This window comes from Coturnix japonica, chromosome 3 (genome assembly GCF_001577835.2).
Source record: "Coturnix japonica isolate 7356 chromosome 3, Coturnix japonica 2.1, whole genome shotgun sequence".
Classification (NCBI taxonomy): domain Eukaryota; kingdom Metazoa; phylum Chordata; class Aves; order Galliformes; family Phasianidae; genus Coturnix; species Coturnix japonica.
The window spans coordinates 23402062-23425201 of NC_029518.1; the positions used below are offsets into that span (position 1 = coordinate 23402062).

At 42.5% G+C, this 23140-nt stretch overlaps 1 protein-coding gene across 3 annotated transcripts in view; it reads left to right on the forward strand.

Moving 5' to 3' along the window:
- The first annotated feature begins 4167 nt into the window (after window positions 1–4167).
- The window catches only part of PRKCE (protein kinase C epsilon), a 253844-nt gene continuing 234871 nt past the window's right edge, over window positions 4168–23140 (forward strand). For 2 of the 3 annotated variants that reach the window (XM_032443307.1, XM_015857526.2), the window contains exon 1: window positions 4168–5071. In XM_032443307.1, coding sequence (XP_032299198.1) covers window positions 4724–5071 — 348 coding nt within the window. In that variant the 5' untranslated portion in view covers window positions 4168–4723. The remainder of the gene's footprint in view (window positions 5072–23140) is intronic. The other variant, XM_015857525.2, reaches the window with a different exon arrangement.

The following is a 23140-nucleotide window of genomic DNA, read 5'->3' on the forward strand; positions in this document are numbered from 1 at the left end:
AGAGTCAATTCAGGGCCAAAGTTTCACAAGTTTTTTACTTGGGTTCTGGGTTTTATTTCATTTTTTTAAATGAAGATGTTTCTGAAAACCCTTGCACGCAAGTTGGATTTCATTCCACTCACATCTGCTTTATATAACTTTAAGTAATAACACTTTTTTAAAATTAAATCTAAACTTTTTTTTCCCTTTCTTTCATATTGCTGCACTTAGAAAAATCCAGAAAACTTACTAACACAAGAGGGTGAAAAAATTCTTCAGGTAAGCAATAGAAACTGATAAAAGCATGAGTTTTACAAAGACTTAGCTGGTTATACTCACTTGCCATTGACATTGTTAAAAGAAAATAAAATAATCTCTGGAAACACCGGGCAAGAACACCGCTAAAGCAGTCGCAACTGTAGCTGTAACACATGAGCACAGCCGGTGGTTGACAGGACTTTACACACTCCGTCCACCAGATTGTGCTGTTTCTCCATAGAGCTCGGAGGATTCACGGGCCATGGAAAGGTCACGGGCTGACTCAAGGTAACGAACTGCCTACAGTTTGCCCGCTCCCTCCACGTCGCTGCCACTGCAAAGCAAACAGAGAAGGCAGAGACGGGTTTAGAGGAGTAAAAGCAGGTGCTGAAAGGCTGTTCTTTGCTGATGACTGCATGCAGTTCACTGCTTTGCTGTAGCCTTTGCAATAGGACACAGAAATACAGGTAGAGTCCTTTCTATTGTCCTGCAGCAGAAATCTTGCATGTGCTGTATCTTGTCCTTAACCCTGTGGTACACGGAAGGAACAGCATTTGCACTTCAATTCTTAAAGAACCAAAGCCTCTCAAACCCAAAACAGAAGTAAAATCAAGAAACGAACATTTAAAACTCTTTCAAGAGGAAAATGGCACATGCAGTTGGTTCTGTCACATAGACTTTTCCAGACTACTGCTCTGTTTGTTTTTCTGATGGCATTTGCAGGAAGCATCATAATGCTGCTCACCGTACTTCAGTTACTGGATTTTAAGAATATTGCTTTAGGGTCTTCGGTAAGTTAGTAAATGCTTAGTGTAAAAGATATAGGCAAGCATTCCCAATGTTCATTTTATATGTATGTAGGTCTCGCTGAAAGTAATGCCTTCTATTTATTTCCAAAGATACTACAAAGAGCACTACTTGACACAGCACATTCTCAGCTACAAAATGTTGTTTTTCAACAGTCACTACCATTAAGTTTGTATTGCTATGAACAAGAGCCTACATGCACCAGTGGAGGTGACCACTGTTGTCACCACTGCTGAAACACACCAACCACTGCCTCACTGTGCTCACATCCACTGTTTAGCCTCCATAAACGTTCAGCAAGCATTGAGGAGTGCATTTCTATTTCCTCGTGGTGGAATCCAATTCCACACCTCTGCTCCAAACCACACTTCCATGTCAGACACCATGTTTCAGATTGCTCCTCTGCTGCCATCTGTCACAAGGCAATAAAATATAATGAATCTTGGTGGGGAGGTTCAGCCTCTACTGCCACACCACCAACATCCACCTCTGACCATGCAAGCCAACAGAATAAAATAGGAAGTGTTACTTTCAGAGCAGCCCTCATATATCAAAAATTAAAATATTTAATGTGCATTTTCCTAACCATCATAAGGACAGATGTGACTGATGCTAGGTCAGTTTGTAAATGCTTATTCATGCAGGCAATCTCCTTTAAAAAAAAAAAAAAAAAAAAAAAAAAAAGATGTGAAATTAAACCTTAGCTTATTTCAGTGCATGGAAAATGGAAAAGATTAGATAGGCCAAATCAGACGCCAATGCCTAAGTACTCATGTATTTCTAGTAGATTAAATATATAATTAACGAAGTATGAGATTTATTGATGCTGTTCTGTATATTGCATTAATAGCCCAGATTGATTCAGACTGTTGTCACATGCAGGTGTGACCTTGCAGACACACGGGGTTATTGAACTCACCATGGAGACTGTGTTTGCTTACATCCTACCTGGGGCATTCAGTCTACACATAGTTGCAGGTCTCTTACAAATTATCAGTCAAAATTAAACACGGTATCAGTTCAGCTTTTGTATTTTCCAATATTTAAGGAAATTGAGCATATTGTTTACATTGCTACACAAACACATCCAGAGGAAATATTTAATTACAGAGCTCTTCCTCACACACTAGAATCGAGAGTGCACAGCTGAATACATGGCATGATAGACTCTAGGTTGTGAATGGTATTGGGAGGGAAGGAGGGGGTGATCTTGATATTTCAGGTGGGGCCTGTGAGCGCACTCCTTTACAGAAACAAGTGATAGATGTATGACAGCCGCTGGGAGCACAGGGAAGGCTGAATTGGGAGGGAAGGCTCCTATAATTGGGCCTTATCACAGCTTTGTATCAAATGATAGCACTCGGGGACTGTCAGGATAATGAACATGGAGATGTTACCGTACTGCTTTTACTACCAGATGAAGCAGCTACTGGCACACAAAAAAGCTTTCTTCCATTATGTGAATGCTCTCATGACCCTTAGGCTTCATTAGTACCACATTTTCTACCTGGGAACTACTCTGGAAACACAGATGCCAGTGCTGTTTCATCAGCTCCACACAGTGCCTGCCTCTGAGCCGCTGCCTGCAGAAATACACGGTTACCTGATCGCTGCTGCCGTGTCAAGAACACCAGGTACAGAGCCAAGCCTTGGTGCTCATCTATCACAGACTTACTTGTGTGTCCTGGCAGTTGGGTTTTCCTTCATGCTGCCTCGGATTCCCCCAGCTGCCATCCTGAACACAAGAGCTGGCCTGACATTTTTCTTCTGATAGTAAAGTCAGTTCATATCTTGTGCAAGAGCCCTTTCCCAATGACTTTCTTAAGGAAAAGGAAACAAAAACAAAAACACAAAAGTCAAATCAACTCAAAATTGTTCTGGGGAGGAGAAAGCTGCGCTGTGCGAAGTTTCCTGATTGTTTAACACAGCAGTCAGCACCACGGCAACGAAGATGACCAAAATCAAATCGCTAATACAGCGAGCACGTCCTTTTAGGAGATTTATTTCCCCTTTCGGTATCTTTCCAGCACAGTCGCGGTTACCCCGGCGGCGCTTCCCCTTAGCACCGAGTGCGAGCTGCGGCCGGGGCAGCACAAGGGATGGGGGCGGCCCGCACCGCGGCCGGGCCGGGACGCAGCCTCGTTCCTCCCTGTCGGGCAGCGGGAGGCCGCTTCCCCCGGCGGCGCACGGCACTTCCCGGCGCTCGCACACCGCGGGGAAACTCTTCCTCCGGCCCGGCCCGGCCCCCGCTGACGTAACGGTGCCTTTGCCGCCGCGGCACGGCGGGCGGGGGCGGCGCGGCCCGGGGGTCGGCGCTGTCAGGCGGTGGCGGTGCTACGGAACCGCTGTTCGACGTGGGGCCGGGGCGCGGCTGAAGGGCTCGAAGGGGCGACGCTGTACGGGGGAGGAGTTAGCGATACGGGATACGGGGAGAGCTGCTCCTCGCCCGGGTGGGAGCGGGCGTACGGCGGCACGGGGGGTGCAGGAGTAGAACCTGAGTGGCTGTTTAAAGCCCGGGAGGAAGGCGATCGGGGCTGTTTTTTTCCACTCTTACCCCGGGAGGAGGAGGACGGAGGTGGGAATAACAACAGCGATAAGGGCAGTCATAAAGAATAAGAAATAAAACAAGACGCGAATCGGTGTAACGCAGCCGGGAGGGCTGCAGAGCGGCGAGGAAGGCGGCCCGGGCGCAGCTCCCGCAGCCGAAGTTTCCGCACGCCGTCGCGCTCCCGCCGCCCGCGCTCCCCGCAGCCGCACGCACACACACGCACACACACACACTCGCTCGCACACTGACGTCTTTTGCGCATTTCCTGCACGAGCGGCGGAGCGGCGGCGGGAGGCGGGCTGGGCTGCGCGCAGCGAGCGAGGGAGGAGAGCGGGAGGCAGGCAGGGAGGCGGCAGGGCGGGCGGGAGGGAGGGACGCGGGCGGGGGGCGGCCGGCGGGAGGGAGGCGGCGGCTGCTCTGCCCATCGCCAGGGCGGCGGCCGCCCAGCCGGAGCCCCGCCGAGAGCCGCGCGGCCCGCTCGGCTCCGCTGCCGTCGCCCCCCCCCGCCCCATGCGCGGGGGTCGCCGCGCCGGCTCCTCGGCCTCGGCGGCGGAGGAGGAGGAGGAGGAGGAGGCGCGGGACGGGCGGCGGCCGCCGCTGCCGCTGCCGGAAGGTGCCCGGGCGGCCGCTGGGCGAGCGGGGAGCGCGCAGTAGCAGGGCTGGTGGGGCGGCCGGTGCCTCCGCCTCGCGTGTCGCGGGTATTGTTGTGCCGCCGGCGGGCAGGGCTGGCGGCTGCGGGAGCCTCGGGTCGCGGCGCTGCCCCCTTCGCGGAGCCCCGGCCGGGATTATGGTGTAGGTGCAGGGGAGGAGGCTTCCGCTCGGGGTCCGCGCCGCCCGGATCGGGATCGCCTTCGGGGGTTCCTGCAGCCTCCCCCTCCCCTGCGGCCCCCCTCCCTCGTTTTCCGTTAGAAGCACGGGCGAGAAAATAAATGCATTCACTGGGTGTCGCAAGAGCGAAGGCGAAATAATCCAAGGTAACGGCGGCGGCGACGCGAGGGGACCCGCACGGCGTCCCGCTCCCCCTCTCCCAGACCTGCCCCTATTTATTGGCGAGCCCTCCTCCCCTCCGCTCTGTGCGAGCGCGTCGTGCCAGTGCCTGATCCCGGGAAAAGTGCTGCCGTCCGTCCAGCCATGGTGGTTTTCAATGGCTTGCTGAAGATCAAGATCTGCGAGGCGGTGAATCTGAAGCCCACGGCGTGGTCCTTGAGGCATGCGGTGGGCCCCAGGCCGCAGACCTTCCTGCTGGACCCTTATATAGCCCTCAATGTGGACGACTCCAGGATTGGGCAGACCTCCACCAAGCAAAAGACCAACAGTCCCGCGTGGAACGATGAATTTGTCACCGATGTTTGCAACGGCAGGAAGATAGAGATGGCTGTTTTCCACGATGCCCCCATCGGGTACGACGATTTTGTAGCTAACTGCACTATACAGTTCGAGGACCTGCTGCAGAACGGGAGCCGCCACTTCGAGGACTGGGTGAGTGCACACGCTGCCCATACAGGGATGCATGTATTGGTGGCATTGCTCCGGGTGCAACATCTGTATTGCAGACCCAGGTTGCCAAGGGCATGCCATGGCTCGGGAGGCTTTTCGTTATTTCTGCACTTTGTTGTATGCAGATAGTTGTGGTTATTGTCTATCTAATGCATGTGATCTGTAGGTATGGGAAGAAAGAAAAATACGACATCTCTAAGAGATGTATAATTACCACTTCTGAAATTATGTTACATAAAGACAGATCCAGTTATCTTGCTGTTCAAAACCCCCCGATCAATCCATCCATACAGTACGAGAAAACCCAGCTCTTAGACTGTGTTCATTTCGGTGTGAAGTGACAAAGCCGTGACGAGGTCATGACAAGCCTTAAAAACCCACGTCTGACCTCTGATACCAGACACTTTGGGGCCATCGTGTCACTTGAAAGCTCACTGCATCAGTGCTGATGCTCCTCCTTCCCCTAGATGGTCTGGACCTTTGTGCATAGACCTAATGCAGTGCTTCTTCAAATGCCTGAAACTGATGAAAGGATTCTGGTGGATTTTGGCCCCGAGCAGGCAGATGCAGCCTGTATGCACAATGTGCTGAACAGCTTCTACTGCATCTCAAAGACCCAGAGGCAAATGTGCCTCAGTGGGAGTACAAATAAGCCACAAAATCCTTGGACTGACTGACTCAGGTACCGTGATTTAGCACTGAAAATAAAACAAAAAGGAGCACAGGAAACAGGAATATACACATTACTGCGGCTAAATGGTTAAATGGGGTATTCTTTAGATAAGATGTATAAAACAATAGCAACTGCCTTCTAATTTTAAATGTGCCCTGCCTGGCCATCCATCTGAAGGGTGTACACTCATCTTTGCACGTTTATTTGTTATGATTAGGGTGATGTTTTGTTGGCAAGTGAAGAACCCAGGGCAAAGTGAAAACAGCAAGAGTTAACAGCTCTGAGCTTCACGTATCCTTTGAAGCTCCTTTACATGATGCAGTGGTATAGAGAGACATCAGAACAATGGGAAGGCTCCCTTTATGCTGATTAAGACCTGAATAACTTCACTGTTACAACTTCTACATTTACAACTTCAAAATGTTGTCCACTTCTGCTACATGTTACATTGTTGTAAAGAAGATCTAGATTATTCTGGTGCTACATGTAAAACACATAAAAGCTACACGTTAGCAAGCTTGGATCATAAAACTCAGTGATAGGCAGAATAAAAATAAATAAATCAGGAGAAGACTAATGCAGTAGTATTGCAGATGCCTTTTACCTGGATCGAATGATAATCGTGTTGTGATCCTTCTGAAATCAGAGGGCATTTCACTGTTGAGACCAATGGAATGAGGATGTCATCATGGATTTTTAGTGAAGGAACAATAATTTTCCTTCTGTCCGTGGTACACGTTCTGAGTGTGTTGCCAAATCTGGAAGGACCTTGCAGGTTACTGATGCCAGGTTTGAATTTTGGTGGGCTGGCGTGAGAGGGTACATCCCGGCTTTGATTTCTGAGGTGAATTCAAACATCCAAACCTGCTCCCTGGGTAAACAGTGGAATTTAACGGGCCCATTGTAAAGACGTTCCAAAGGGAACTGAATAGCTGAATCAGATAAATGCTGTATTTTAATGCACCAGGATTCATTGCTGTCCAGCATCCAGTAGGTGGGAGGAGACAAGGGAGTGACTGCTGTTGTGTGTTGATGTTACAGAGTTGAGTAGGTGGCACTGGATCATAATTGGTTAGCTCAGTTTAATATGGTATCTAAAGCATCGTTTACTTCTTTTATATCTTATTTTCATGCTCTGAGTTCTCTTTGTGCTTGTGCATGTAATATGCAGAGAACGCCACCCCCTCTGAAACACAGTTGGAACTAGAGGGTGCAGGCATTTGCAGAATTGTATTTTACTTTTCCAAGTTCTCCAATTTTATAAAAGGTGTCATTGTTATTGTAATATTGAGTGTGTTCACTGCACTGTTAATAGGTCAGGAACCCCAGAGAATAGACTGTTCATTTGATTTCACCGACTTAAATAAGACCAGTGGTTATGACATCTCTATAGAGTATACTGTGGTGTACATAGATTTATTGCTATCTTCATCAGTGTCTGGAGTCTGTATTAAAGTCTTCTTGGAACTAAATCAGTTGAATAGCTGTCACAGGGCAAGGAAGATGCATGTGGCCTAAATCAGTGTAAAACTGAGACCTGATATGTTACTGTCTGTTTGGTTTTTTTTTTTTCTGTTTAGTAATAGGACTAATTCCTTCATTAAGCTCTCGGCATTCAAGGCAGATGTTTTTGTAACACCCTTCTTCAACTCTATGGCAAGCAAATTAAAAGCAGCTTTCACAGAAGCCCATTCCTCCTTCATGCTTGAAATACCAATATCAAGCTATAAACACTGCTGGAGAATATAAAATATTTTTATGCCATTCTGAGTGTTTCCCTTTAAGGAGTCCTAAAAGTCTGAATGGGTACCATGTACTTGTTGAATCTGTTGAGTCTGTTTGATGTAATTAATTGCATTCCTGCCCCTTTTTACCTTCAGAATGATGCAACAGATCTTGCAGAATTGGACTGTCAGTGTTGAAACAGCTCTGAGAAAATGCTCATATTCCGAGAGCAGCTCTTGCCAGTACACTAACTGCTTTAATGCACTGAATTTTGCATAACACTGCATACAGTTCTGCAAGGAAATTTCAGTATTTGTTTTATCTGCACTAGGCTCAAGGTTATGACTTATGCTGTTACATATTTCTAGACTCTTGTCAGAAGTCCAAGATGAAAGAAGGACTTGCGCAGAGATAATGTTTTGGCTCTTTTGTTGTTGTTGTTGTTTTCCCTGAAAAGAAATAATTCCTCTGTTTTGCCTGTTTGTCTACCTTTGTGTTTCCTTCTTCCTTTTTCTTTTTTCTTTTTTTTTTATTTATTTGCCATTGTGTTCATGTGCTCGTATGTTTTGTGCAAGATGAGGTTTTTAGGAAAATATTGGGTATTTTTCCTCACTGTTAAACCTGTGCTATATACTGATGCCATGGTTACAGTGGAAACACTAATGATAAACAAGCACAAAGCTTGAAATTGTGATAGCGTCTATTGTATTGGAATGGATAACATAAATGTGTGAAACTCTAGTTCCTTTTTTTCTGCAGTGTTCATTGGTTGCATGAATGATTTTTAAGCTCAAGATATTTATATTTTCTGCACATACATATGCAGAGAAATTAAATTGTGGCCTAACACTTTTACTGGATGGAAGCTTCTAAACAAAATTCATACGTTGCCTTTAAAGGAGGATCGATAAGTAAATATTTGGTTTGGTTGGTGATAGTTAAGAAGATGGCGGCTTTTCCAGTGGTGCATCAATACAGATGTAGCGTAATGAAAGTATCAGTGTTGCAGATTTTTGTTGTTTTTTTCCTAAGCACTAGCTACACTGCAGTTTCAAAGCAAGCTTTCATTTGCAGGCTTATTCCTGTAAGTGAATGAAATGTCATACAGAATGGCACAAAGCATTTTCCAAAGGTTATTGAAGGACTTACATTTTGATAAATAGAAAATGCAGAACAATAAACAATACGAAAGTTCTAATTGGAAAAAGAATAACTATATCTTTTGAATTAGGTGATTCAAGCCACAGCAAAATATTTCTTCATCTACTTTTTCTTACACGTTGCATATGTAAACACAGTTTATGGTGCAGTGCAGTCGAGTTGATACTGTAGCTACACTTTTATCTGTAGATTTTAGATCAGGAAGGAAGATTCCCTTAGCATTCAGCCCAGTGGTTATACTTCAGTGAATTAGGATGATCAATATTAATGGGTTTAGATGACTGGTAGTATGGCTTCTGAGTTCATGTCCACTTTTCAGAGCTGGCAGTAGATGGAATCAGTGTAGCTGGACCAATGCCAAAGACTCCATCTAAGGGTCTTAGCCATTAGCTTAACTATACATGAGAAACCCTATTGAGTTGTCCTAAGAAATCCTTTTGGAGGCTGAGAAGCAGAGCTTAATCAGTCAGAACATCACAACATTTAGCAGGAAAAGCCAGTCTTTCCACTCAGAATATTTCACAGCTGTATTTAGGTTAATTAAACGTGTTCAATTTTCTGCTGTTTTAAATAATCTCTAACACTGTCAATGAACATTTAAATCAGTGAGCTTCTCCTCACTAGCCTTAAATATCTTCTATTCTTCCTTTATTTCTTCTTCATCGTTGATATGTAAGACCTTTTTGAACATACTTTTAAAAGCATTCTTTCATATTTCCATGTTATTAATGTGAAGTTAGTAATGCAGCTGTGCCACCATTGTGTAAAGCAAGTTTCTTATGAATAAATGCAATATCTCAGCAGCAATTTGATGCTGAGCTATGGGAGATGGAATGGGAAAAATGGACACTGTTTTACATACTCATTGAGCTGCTGAGTTACATGGTTTTCTGTCATGCTTATAGCATATTGCTGATGAAGCTTTCCAGTTGGAAAGACTGTATCCTGGATCTCCAAGCTGCCATCTGTAAAGTTAGGCAATGCTGCCCTGAATGTGCTTACCTCTCATAAGGTGTAATGATCGGATGCAAGCAGAATACAGACACCAGCTCCTGGCTTTGGCTTGGCGAGCAATAAGAGGAACAAGTATTCCATACAGTAGAAAATCTAGGAGTGCTTTAGAGAAAGGGCAATAAGGAACTGAGGAGGGAATAGTGGGGGAAGAATTGAAACAAATCTGAGTCCTCAATGTGAGTGTCCATTTGCTTGGAAGCACAGCCATTCCTTCCTGCTTCTCATCCAAATTAACTGGGAAAACTGCTCAGGGGCTTCTCAGAGGATGGGTTTCTTGGGGCGGGGAGGAGTGGTTTGTTCATTTATTTAGTAGCCCTTTGCCTTTCCTGTTGCTCAAATGACACCTTATTCTAGTTAGTAGGTGATCTCTCATAGCTGGTGAGCAGAGAGTGGGGTCACGATTGTCTTATCATAAGTCACTACACAGGAACTTCTGTTGAAGGTTGTCACTGGGCTAGCAGCGCGTGATTGTAGTGTATTTTCATTTTGATTTTCATTGACCAGCTGAACAGGTGGTGGTGAAAGGCCATGCATGTTGTTTGTGGAAGTTTTACATCTCATCCAAACTACAGTTCACAAGCTGCTGAAAAGCATTGTTATCAGAAGTGCATTTGTTGAAATGGAAGGGAAATTGCTGTCCTGTTGGATAGGTTTCTGCATTACAAGGCTGGCACTGGGCAAGGTCTGTGAGGCTGAGGGGCGAGCAGCAGCCAGAAGGGCTTCACAGGGACTTGGTGCAATTCTGAGGGTGTGAGGGTGGGCAGTTGTAAAGGGCAGAGGGGGGATGTTGGAGAGTGCTTTGTACAACTGCTTTGCCTTTTCCCCCATCCTGTCTCCCTCTGAGCCTCCTCTTTTCCTTCACTGCTGTGGATGTGGTACAGTCATCACTCAGCTCACCCACTCCCTCACTCAATCCCTTTCTGCAGCTGCACAAGTCTACTCCTACTCCTTGCTAGAAATGTTCTCTCCCAGCAGCTCCTGCTCACCTGCAGTGCTTCTCAGCCTGCTGAGGAGTCATGGGCAGAGAGAAACTGTCTCTGCAGCCTCTTCTGTGGGGAGAGGGAAAGGGCAGTCTAGGGAAAGGGAGAGATGTGGCATGGAGAGAAACTTGGAGGATTATCAGTAGTTGCGGCTGCCTCTTTAGCAGCAGCAGAAAGCTGTGTGTGTAGGAAACAAGGATGAGCTGGCATAGGCAAATTGACTAGTTGTTAGTGGATGGCCTTCCAGTGCTCACTGACCTATTGGTTATTGTTAGTTTGTTTGTTGTTTTTGGATTATTACTATTTTTATTTTTGCCTCCTTTCCTCAGGCTGTTAGTTTTAAAGTCCCAAAGAGTGTAGTCGAACATGGATTTCACTTAGCACTGAATCATCATATTTGTAGGTCAAGATTTGACCCTATGACTGACTAAAGTTCCTCATAGTGTTGATAAGAACAATGTTGGTACTGACTAGGACAACATTTCTACTGAGCTCTGTAGAAATCGTAGGATAATGTTGCCAGTAACATAATTCAGTTCATAGGTATTACTAGTTCTAAGCTGCACTTCTAGTAATGTCCAAATCTGATGACAACTGTTCCTATGTTTTCCTTTTGAGCCACTGTTTAGACAGTGCACATCACTGCAGCCCAAGCGTTTCCATAGGCACAGTGCAGAACCTCACGGCTGTGAGTAAATTAAGTTCAGTGGGTTCTCTGGGCTCACTGAATTTTATTCAGGCTGTTTAAATTCTTTCTGGAACTTAGGCCTTTGTTCCAAGAATAAATACTGTTTGACGATATCCTTTACTTTCATTTTACTCTTACTGATTTATTCTTCTTCTGAAAATCTTATGTATGCAAGCCTGGTTTCTGCTTTCCTCAGCCATCAAAACTAAATCTCTGCCCTCCCCATCCAGAATTCTTTGAATACTGCTGGAGTGAGGATTTAAGTTGGAATTGTAGGACTTGGCCTCTAAGTGCAATTAGTTTCCACTCCCTAAACTAAACTTAAAACAAATTGAGATTGGGGTTTCAGTTTTTGAAGGGATGTATGTGAATATATTGTATATATATGTGTGTATATAAAAAAAGGTGAAAATATTTCTATTGGGATTGAATGGTTGTATTCATTTCTTCTTTATCCAGTACTGTCTTAATTCCCTTTTCCTCACCCCATTTACTAGACTGTAAGGCAGAAAAAAAAGATATCTATTCCATCCAGTTCATGCTGAGAGGTTTTGGAAATGACAGGGTGTGCCAGTAATGGGAAATCTGTAGTCAGAGAGGAGAGACTTTCCCTCCATGCACATGGAAAGGTAGGGCTGGAACTATCTGGATGTGGAATAAGATCAAAAGTGTAAAGACAGCTTGGAAAGCAGCCATTTGGAGGGGGAAGCAAACTAACCCTTTTGTCTCTTGCAAGGAGCTAGACTGAGTAAGATAATAAGAAGAGAGCTATCTCTCTTGTCCTTTTAAGTCATGCAAATTGTAGCAGTTAGAGGAGTTTCTGCCATCTGGGGGCAAGGCAGTCATTACAGAAGGCTGACAAAAGTTTCAACCTCGTGTTTCTAAGTGACCACTTTTCTATTTGGCAGACAGAAGATTTTAGAAGTATATTTAGCAATAGTAGCATGAAACTGCAACTGTGAAACTAATACAGAATTTTGGAGTCTGAGCAAGCTTAATGACAGTTATGTATTTTATACCACATTGTACAAGACAAAAGGCAAATGAGTAGGATTTAAGAGCATCTGCACAATTGTTCTCTATTCTTATTATTAGTCGCGGTATCTTGAATTGCTAGTAAAGTTGATTTTAGTGTCCCCTCGCTCTATGAACTAAAAAATCTTAAGTTTTCATTGGTCTGACTTAAAGGAAGTTAAAGAAGCCAATGTCTCACATGTCTGAACAGCACAGCTGAAAAACCTACTGATATTGTCATGCTGATGTTAAATCTAATGGGAGTTCTGACATTTCTTTTATTGGAAGCAGTGTTAGAGAAATGCTGCGTGGTTTTAGGAGGTGTTTTTTTTTTGTTGTTGTTTTTTTTGTTTTTGTTTTTTTTTTTTGTTCCCCTCATAATTCTGTAGGGCTCAAATTGTTGAAAAACATAAAAAACAAACAAACAAACAAAAAACCTTTTGTTTTTAGAATGTAAAGAAAAGGCGGAGCTTGATTCCATCAGAGGTTAGCAGGCAGCCATTTTCACTTTGTATCAGCTAACTGAAGTTGATTTAGTTGTTACAGACAACAGAATCATTTTAGTTATTTCTGATATCCTGCTGGGCAATTTCATTGCATGTGGGAGCAAAATGGCATCAATAATGGCCAGGTGTTACCAAATAAATTTCATATCTGCCTTGTTTGAATGGCCCACATGGTATCTCTGTATATTTAATCTTCATTTAGGGTAAGCAAACTTAAACTGGGTTTCAAACTGAGTATCTTTCAGCTCTTCACAGTATCGGTATGTGTCAGGCAATTTATTATGGGGAACCAGGGTTTCTTAACATGTTTTAGAACTGTCTTAGTTTCATTTGGGACAGAATTGTTCTCTTCAGAGCATCTGGTACTATTAATTCTGTCCTAGCTGAAACTAAGAGAAGAACTTGCCAATGTCCTGAAAAAGTGACCTTTTTAACCTGACCAAAAGTGCACGGCTTTGCCAGATATTAAATGTTACAGGTATATTTAGATAAGTAGTAAAGTAGTAGCAATGAAGCAGATACAACAGTATTGTGATCCTGAAGGAAAGACTGGTGTGTATTCTAGGAATATGTTAAGGAAATGGCTGCAGTCACACCACTTTGCTTTGTGGAACATAAGGCAGAATGATAGCAGTGTTTTCTCCTTCCTTGTTTTCTTTCAGTTTCCTTCTTATCATCTGTTCTGGCTTCATGCTGCCTGTTCTCCATCGTTCTTTATCTGTTCTGGTTTCAAAGTGGTCAATAAGCGATACTGACCTTCACAAGATTGCCTAAGATTTGGTTTCTGACAATGCTAGCAGGCTACATGAATGAAATATCCTACAGAAATCTATTGCAAATACATTTATTTATTTTTTTTTTCTGGGACCGTATTTACTCCTTGCATAAAACTTTGTGGCATTTGTCAGCTTCTCTTTATTTTGAAGTGAGGCTGATCCATGGTCTGTGAAGACAATGAAAAAGAATGTGTTAGAAAGGGAAAGGCTAGAGATCACATGTGCTGTATTCACTTTATTTTCTTTCATATGTGGTTCAAGTTGGATTTATTGAGGAATCCCTCTCTCTCTCTCTCTCTCTCTCTTTTTTTTTTTTTTTTTTTTTTGTCTGACTTTCTTTGCCTTTTCCTTCCCCATTACCTTGTATTGCCTTTGCAACTCTAGAACATTGGAGCTCATACCTTGCTTGTTTTCTCCTCAGTTCACTGTTATCACCACATCCTTAAGGCCTGGGTGTCTGTCCTTGCTTTTATTTCAGATTTTTGTTGTTGTTGTTGTTAATGTTTCCACATATTTCCTTATTGCTTTTACTCCCACTGCTCCATCACTCCCTCTTGTCACTGTGCAAGCTCGTGTCAGTAGGACTTAAAAGCATCTTTGATGCCCAGAGCTCTCTGCCCAGCAGTTCTCCTCTCAAACTCATTCCCTCTGAGCTTCTCAGCAATCAGTAGGGATGTGACCAAGCAGATCGGTGCCTGGCTGAGCAGTTATCTTCAGTCAGAAGTGATGCACTGGATTTCCAGTTAGTTATACAACTGAAGTGGTTTAGGAAAGAAATGTAATGTGGTAGCTTTGAGCTTCAAGCAAAATTCTTGGATTTGAGCTGTCGGTGGGGCATGGAAGGAAGGTGATCCCTCACTGAAAACTGAGCTTTCCTGAATGATGGAAACTGTGTTGCAATTGCAATTTTAGTTGCATTTCAGTTGGTACTGACTACTGGAATTAGCGGCGACAACTTCTGACAGAAAACTCCCAGTACTGTTTGGTGCTTTGGTTTGTTTTATTGTTGTTGTTGGGTTTTGTCTTGTTTTGGTTTTGTTTGGTTGTTGTTATTATTATTATTATTATTTTAATATAAAGGAGAATTTTGATTTTTGTCTTCAAAAATTTGCAGCTCAAGTTAAGAGAATCATAGAATCACCAGGGTTGGAGAAGACCTAAAGGATCATCCAGTCCAACCGTTCACCTATTACCAATAGCTCCCAGAAGGCAGACTGAGGAAGCCAGAAGAAACAATAAGAAAATACAAGTATTAAAAGATGTAGCCATGGCTTATCAGCTGACTTTAACTTGGTGTACTTAACTCAGAATCTCAAGGGGAGAGGCAACAGTGGCAATTTTGCTTCACCTACCTGGAGATACTCTGCCTGATGTGGTGTTTCTCCTCCTGGAACCAGTGAAAGTGTTAGTTGTATTATTACATTTGAGCTTTTTTTGATTTCTTTATCAGTAGTGGGTTAGAGCACTGCCAGTGCAATAATCGAATACAGATATAATGTATAGGGTTAATGATAAGTACTAATGCCACTTGGCTGAGATAAGATGTCTTAAGTTTTGCTTTGCTTCTCCACTCTTTGTGCCTGCAAAATTCTCAGAGCCATGTCAAGGCTCTGAGAGGAATGAAAGAAGGACAAGGTTTTTAACATCCCACATTATTTTGTGGAAATCACAACACTTTCCTCCTAAAAGAGCAAAACATTGTCTTTTAGCTTTTTCTGGTGACCTTTATGCAGTACTTCATTTTTATGTATCTCTAATCAAGTCCGTTACATTGAAAAGAATATTGGTTTAGTGGTCACATTTAGGAGGTGGCTTTACATATGCATTTTTTATAAGGCCCTGTAAAAGGTTTTAAAATACAAATTCAGCTAGACTGATTTTTAACTATTTCCTGCTGAATTAGCGGACCAGACACCATGACCTACACAAGTCCCTGTGGCCTTTAGGTGCTCTTTCCTTGCCTGCTCTCACCATTTCTTTTGTCTGCTTTGTCCATTTGTGACAAGACCCTTCAGCTGGAGGAGATCAGTTAGTAAGACTATGGGGTCCTGGTTCCCTTATGAAAGTCATTCACTTTCCAGCCAACACTGTTAGTGAGTCAGTGTGTGAATGCCTTGTCAACTGTTTGTGAGCACACTCTCCAGAATGGTCAGGTCCCCTCCATGAGATTTCCCATCTGTTCATTCAGCTGGTACACACATTTTTTGTGTTCTTCCAATTGATGTTGTTTAGGGAGTTGTTTCTGACTGGATCTTTATTAGTAAATCAGCAGTAAATAACTGGATATTTGAACAAAGAAAATTAAACTGATCTCTAACTTCCTTTAAATGTACTCTGGACATCAAACTGATCTTTTCTCACTTACTCCAACTATTACATCTTATTTAGAAAGTGCATGCTCTCCAAGCACTGTTTTGCTCTATCAGTACTACTAATACTGCAAAGAGATCCTAAGTGTATTCCAAAGTTTACATCTTTTTAATGTCAGATTTAAGATCAGATACAAGATGTGAGAATGTCATTTTAGATTTTTATGCTGTTCCTGGAAGACCAAGATAAGATAATAAACATCTCTTATTGACACTGAAGGCAGGCATGGTGAGAAATGGGTGCAGTTTTGGTGAAGCCTCTCAGCCCTGCAGCCACCTCCTGCTGTTACAGTGTAGGCTTGTTCTGTATGGAACTTGGGTGTAGTTGTGGCTATCATCAGTAAGACAAACTGCAGGCCCAGTATTTTGTAGTACTGCCAATGACTCTGCAGCTCTTCCAGGACTGTGAATCATTTCTGTCCTGTTTGCAGACTAGCAAGTAAATTTTGTGTCCCAGCACCAGTGTGCAGTCTGCAGAACCCCTTTATGCACTGTTAGTCAACTTTATGATGCAAGTAATATGATGTCCGAGAGACATTTATGCACCTGTGAAAATGTACTCAATGATAGGGGTATCCCCAGTAAGAGAGGAATGATGCACGGAAGCCTCCACCAAGTGTGGAAGCATACATTTGGTAGGTGACAATTTTGAATGTAGGAGCTATTACTTTCTCTTTGCTAACATTCATACTGTGTTAGGTGGTGCAGTAACAAAGAATTCATAGTTCCTTCCTGGCAGACCTTATGCTGTAAAATCAGGTAACTTATTATCCCACTTTAGGATGATAAACTACAGCATAAGATCGATAAAGGTTCTTTACCTGTATATCCAGATAGAGGCAAAGTACAAAAGCTGTTAAATACACATAAAAAAATGCAAAGCTCTTTAGAACACAACTAAAAAAAAATAAATTTAGTGATATTACAACTTTGAAAAAATTATTCAATGGCTCCTGAAGAAGAAATTGTGTAATTGGTAAGGGAGAATTTTAATTGACATGAGCTAGCAGAGGAAGAGGCTGAGGCTGAAGTTGTGTGCCAAACCAGGGAACAGGTAATTAAGATGGATAGTCAGCAATATGAAGCCATTTTGTAATGTACTGGACTACCGAAATAGGGAACACCATATTTGCAGTAGGTTTTATTTAGAAGAAAGTTTCAAAATGTCGTAGCATATCACAACATAGAAATAGCTACTGTCAGTACCACAGCATCTGTGGGATCAGGTGAGGTTCGTGAGTTCATTTCAGAGTGCACAAAGTGCATTGTTCCTGATCCTTATTACTTTATGGTCTGAAGTCTTCATGGGGTGTGAGATAATGTGTAAGAACTTCATCATAAACTTGCGTGCTGTGAACTGGTCAGACAAGTTTTTACCCACTTAAGTTGTCCTGCATGTACTTGCGATATAACATTATCTCCTCTGTCCTCTGTAATTTTTTACTTCACGTAATTCTTTAGACAAATGAGGACATCAGTAATGAGGAATGCTGAGATGGTCACTCACTCACTCATAATCCGGGTATAAATCTTCTTATAAAATGAATAGTCCAGCCATTTGTGTTAATGGCTCTGGAAGAGGTCTTTTTCAGCTTTAAATTTAACGCATAGTGTTACATAGATCTTATCTGTCTCAGGTAATAATGAAATTCATTAGCAAAATATGTGAATCTAGTGAATCTTTAGCATAGGCACCTTCACAGCATTCCTAAGAGGAAGTGTAATAGATGGAGAAACTATTCTTCCATATCACCCAGAAAAAAGGCAAAGGCATTTTTATGTTTTTTCATATTGGACCATAGCAATGGACTGGATATACTAGCATGTCTGGAGGTTAACATGCTGTGCTTCAGGGTGGATCCTGTGTGGGACAAATTCGGTGTGGATTTTAGCAAGGACGTGATAGTTTGGTTACTTATAATTGCTTTGCAAGGTTATTATTTGGAGCTCAAGTCAGGAGAGGAAAAAACACAGGTTGCCTGCTGTAATCATTTCTCAGTGGCATTTTGTGAGGTCTCTTGATCTTGTGTATATACTACCTACCTTCCTTACCAGTACAAATATAACAGGTGGACTTGTAAGCATAATGAAGGTTTTTACTTTCAGTCTTTTCATCTGAATGTTATTAACCAGACACTGCAGAAATAAATGTCAAAATGTGGATTGTCAAGGTTCATCATACTAAAAGAAGTCAGTGATGAGGGAGTACCACTTTTGTGTAGAAAGGTGGTGAACTCATGGTTTCAATTGCTTCAAGTTTTTGTCTGTTCCTGAGAATTAACTTTAAACTCACAGCTTATAGTAGTGTGGGACCTTTGGCTACTGAGACGCTACAATTTTCTTGCACTACTGTTAGGCAAATATGAGAAAACATGGTGCCTAAATACAAATAATTCTCTTCAAATTCTCCTGGTGTAACAGGTTTACTTTCCTGGAACAGAAAAATAGATAAAGTTTGAGGTTTGTTAAGAAATAATACATTGAATAAATACTAGAATTGAATGAATGCTAGTTGAATACATATTTCTTTATTAATGTTGCTGACAGGCCTGTTGGACAATGTGAGAGCTTATCAGTCATCATCACTTCCATATGAAGTCAGCGGCTGTGTCCTCACTTCTTAAAATATGAATGTAGTGCCTTCAGTGTTCATCTCAAAGCTGACATGTTTCAGGAGCAAAAAAAAGGAGGGTATATGGTATAGAAACCCGTCAGTCACAAAAGCATCTCTGATCAAAAATTGTGTTCCTAGTAAGAAGTGCAGTCGAAGGCCCCAGGTGAGCCCCTCCTCTGTGTCTCAGAAGCTTGCAAGCCCAGATCCCATATTCCAGGGCTTGCATCTTCAATGCTTCTGACTCAGTGCCACTTTCCTTCAACCCTGCTATCCAAAGGGAAGTGGATTTCCAATAGCGCATTCCTCTGATGCCTTGCTCTCCATTGGTACTTGCTGTCACTGTTTCTTTGGCTGCTGTTTGCATTTCCTCACCTGAGACATACCTCGCTTCTGCTGCTGGCAGAACTTAACAATCATTCTGACAGTTTGCATTTATCAGAACTCCTGTGAGGCATTTTGGTTCAGACAAAGTGGATATAACTGAAGGAATTCAGGGACGTGATAGCCTGATTATAAACAGAAAAAGAAAATAAAAGAAATTGGCTTTGGTGCAGTATAGCTGTAATTCATGAGGATAAGAGGGATTAAATAGTTTATCCTCATCTATTTGGGTACATACATGCAACCCATTCTTGGTTTTCCTTACTACTAGAAATCTAGAAAAGTAGACAGTGTACTCTACCACCCGTGCATTCTTTTCTTTTTTTTTTTTCCCCAGAGAAAGAGAGACTGGTAGCAGCTTTAATTACTGTTAACGTATTTAATCATTACAAAGTTTAATTTGAAGACCTAATTTGTTCCACTATGTTTCCCAGTGGCCTGATCCAAATGTGCTTGTACTTCTAGTGTCATAATACATTAAGGCTGTGAATACGTGTCATAGGAGGAGGTTACGTTGACTGGAAAGGGGCATTGTGGGCAGCCTCCCTTTTAGGGCTGAATGATAACTGTGTGAAAGCAGCTACAGTAGGAAAATATGTTATTCAAGGAGAACAAAAGCGAGTTCTGTCAGGTATGTCAAGGCCAAGGCGACTCAGATGAGTTATTACTGGCTCTTATTAGCATTCCTGAAAAAAGCAATGTAATTTTCTTCAGCTGGGTGGCCCTCAGAAAGGGGAGAGATTTTTTCCTGCCTTTTGAAATCATCAAAGAACATGAGAGCAATCATTTCCAAAGTTATCTCTATGCGGAAAGCCTCACTGTTCAGGATGAGCCAGGGTAAACAAAGGACAAATAGGAAGTGACTTTCAAAAAGTATGGATTTGAATCTGTAAGATGCTGTGTCTCCAGTGAAGTGCTGAGCTTGCTTGATTTGCAGTAAGCTTACAGCTCTCATTTCTGACAAGAACACATCCTAAGGTTACGATGACTCTCTGAAGTAAATCATGTTACTGCTGTCAGCTTTTTTGGGGGGCTATAATGCTTGCAGTGCACATCAGCAGTGTTCTGTCTGTACATAGACGTATGTGGCGCTTGAGGAAGACAGAAACTGATCTACAGGGACTATATCGCTTTCACATTCTAGTTGTTTGTCTGCCATGCTGCTGAGAACACTGATAAGAAAATGAGACATCACAGGGTAAAGCAAAATACCAGATGCTTACCTGCAAAAGGAAAAACCCTCTTCACTTTTACTCCCTTGTTTGGGAACATTTCTACATGCAGTTCCATAATGTACAGTAAAATAGTCCCAGAAATGAGTAGTACTTTTCATCAATAGATTTCTGAATGAGTATTGCTTTGAATGTATTGAATATTCAATCAAGACCACTGGGTGATGGAGCTCATAGTATTGCTTTCAGGTGAATTGCAGTCCTTCATGTTTAGCTTTCTTGGCTTCAGTGGAACCATTCATGATGCATGAGCATCTCAGATGGCCTGTAAAGAGGTTCAGAGCTTGTCCAGGATATTTGAATTAAACTCCTTCTCTCCCATTAATACACACTTTGCTGTTCCTATGAGGTTAACTTGCTACCTGTATTCTGAATGCAGTGATTATTAGAATTATTTGAATCGAGGTTGTGTATAATGACACTTTGCTGCTAGTCATGATAAAGGGGTCAACTATTTTTTCTTCACTGTAGTTTCAAGAAGTTACACAAGGAAATCCGTACGCTCTATAATCATGAGCTGAGAAGTCTGTACACTATTCAGATCAATTCAGTTTTTTGTAACTTATTACTATTATGATGAACATGCAGTTAACTTTTGTATGTCTGTTTTTTGCAGCATATGGGAATAAAACTCAGTCTGAATTGATACCAAAGATCATAGTGACATGACGGAAATGAAGTATGATTCCTTTTATTCTGACTGAAATATTTAAGCTGTGTTACTATTGTGTTAAAATTTTGGTCAACCCTGAGTGAAACAAATTTTGATTAAATTATAGCATATCTGTTGTGTTTCCTGTTACTTAAATAAAACTTTTACATTTATTGACTCTTCCAGTATACAGATCAAGAAATAATTGGAGGTAAATGGGAGGAAAAATTAGACAGGCTTTTAAAAGAAACAATGTTTAATTCTGCAAAAGCTCCTGTCTCAGGCTTCGGTGCTCAGAGGTTCATCAAACAGGTTCTTCTACCTCTGTTTCCTCATTCTTCCCAGGGAGAGTCAAGCTGACCACACTCATTTAATGATGAAGTCTTAGCCTTCCTTGTGCTCCACACACCTCAGAGTGTCTCCATGCCTGTAGACCTGCAGCACCTGGAAAGTATCCAAAGTACAGATCCTGAACTTTGGCTACTTGGCAGAGAGGGGTTGAGTTGTTTTCTTGGGCAAATTTTTTTCCCCCTCTAGGTGCATGGTGATGCCTGCACTGAATTTAGCAAGCAAGAAAGGAATTTACTCCTTTGGAGGAGAGGAAGTTTCCTCTCAAGCCTGGGGAGCCTTACTTGTCTTCTTGAAATTATCCTTGATGATTTTCATCATCACAGAAAATAGTAAAAAGGACAGCTCTGGGAAATGTGACATATTCCTTAATATACATTGATCTTGAGTGGGTAATATTGCATGGGAATGTGACACCGTCATGTAGAACATCCCAGTGTTGCTTCCCTTAGCTCAAGGGTGATAATACTGAGAAGCATGGTGGGTCACAGGGGGGCAGTTACATTTCTGGGACCCTTTCTTTTCAGAGTACAGAATTTTCATCACATCCTCTTGAGCCCAAGCGTCTCTGACAGGACTTCCCTGGACAGTACTGATAAGGACAATTACTGTTCCTCTGAAACATTTGCGGAGTGTAACTTCAAACCTCAGAATTCTTAGCATTAAAATAAATGTGTTTCAAACCATGCCTACTCTAAGAACCAGACAAAGTCTTACCCTTCACCATACAGAAAGGATCAAAATTATTTGAATACTAGGAATTCATTTTTTTATGTGGAAGCTATGACTACTTGTCCTGCAGCCAGGTCTGCAGTGATTCTGTGATCAAGAACTGGGAAAGAACTGTTTGCAGTTGGTTTACCGATACAATAAGTAACTGTGTGATATTTTTGGCTCGCAGAGTGTCTGCTTCAGAAAAACAGGCCAGAAGCCTATGCAGCTTTAAAAATACCTTGTGCTGATTTTGAATGTGAGGGCTCAATGCTGCTACTGTTTCCCCGAGCCCCGAGGAACAAAAAGAGCCGTGTTTGTCTCCTTAGTATCTGTGGAAAAAAGGATGGGTGAAGGCGGACACTACCACCAACTCTTATTCCTCATTTGTGCTGAATTGATAATCAATGATGCCTCTGCTAGTCTTGGTTGCTTCAGTCTGCAGGGTGCAGTTGGAGACCTTGTAGGAAGGTCTCACGTGGGAGGTGATGTCCAGCAGAGGTACAGCTGTAACAGAGAGCACAGGGCATTCATAAACTGTTGTTTGGAAAGACTTTGAAATCAAGTGTATGTATCTAGGGACCCAACAAGGGAAGGAAATACTTCTCTTACGTGGGTAGGGTGAAGCTCAGACCTCCCTCTTCTCTCACCCCTTATTTTCTATCAGAAAGGGACATCAAAGCTATTGGAGCTTCTGGGTAGCATTATCTGAGTGAGGAGAGACACCAGTAAAAAAACTGAAGTCATAATAGTAACCTTAAAAAAATAAAGAACTTCTGAAAATACCACAGGATTACATCAGATATTGATATTGCTCAAATGCTTATGGGAAATGTATCATCACAGGCTGCACTGCAGCCCTCTGTGGTCTTAATATGTTGATCAGTCTGTAGTGTGATTGTGTAACCTGGCTAAAACAATTTTCTGATAAGATATACTGCAAGGTTATTGGATTGTACCTAAATTATTCCATACCGTATGATTTATACAATATGTTTATATGTGAGGCTGTCTCTACTCTGTTTCTTTCCCACCAAGGACATGGTATGTTACCTGCAAAATGGAGTGTGGGGCTATCGTGATATGTGCAATGCTGATCAAAATCTCATCCTCAGGTGGTTGTGCATCTGAATAAGGGCCGAATGTAGCTGGGTTTAGGGCGATGCCTGAGCTAATCTGGTTGTTCAATAATTGCCCACAAAGAGGT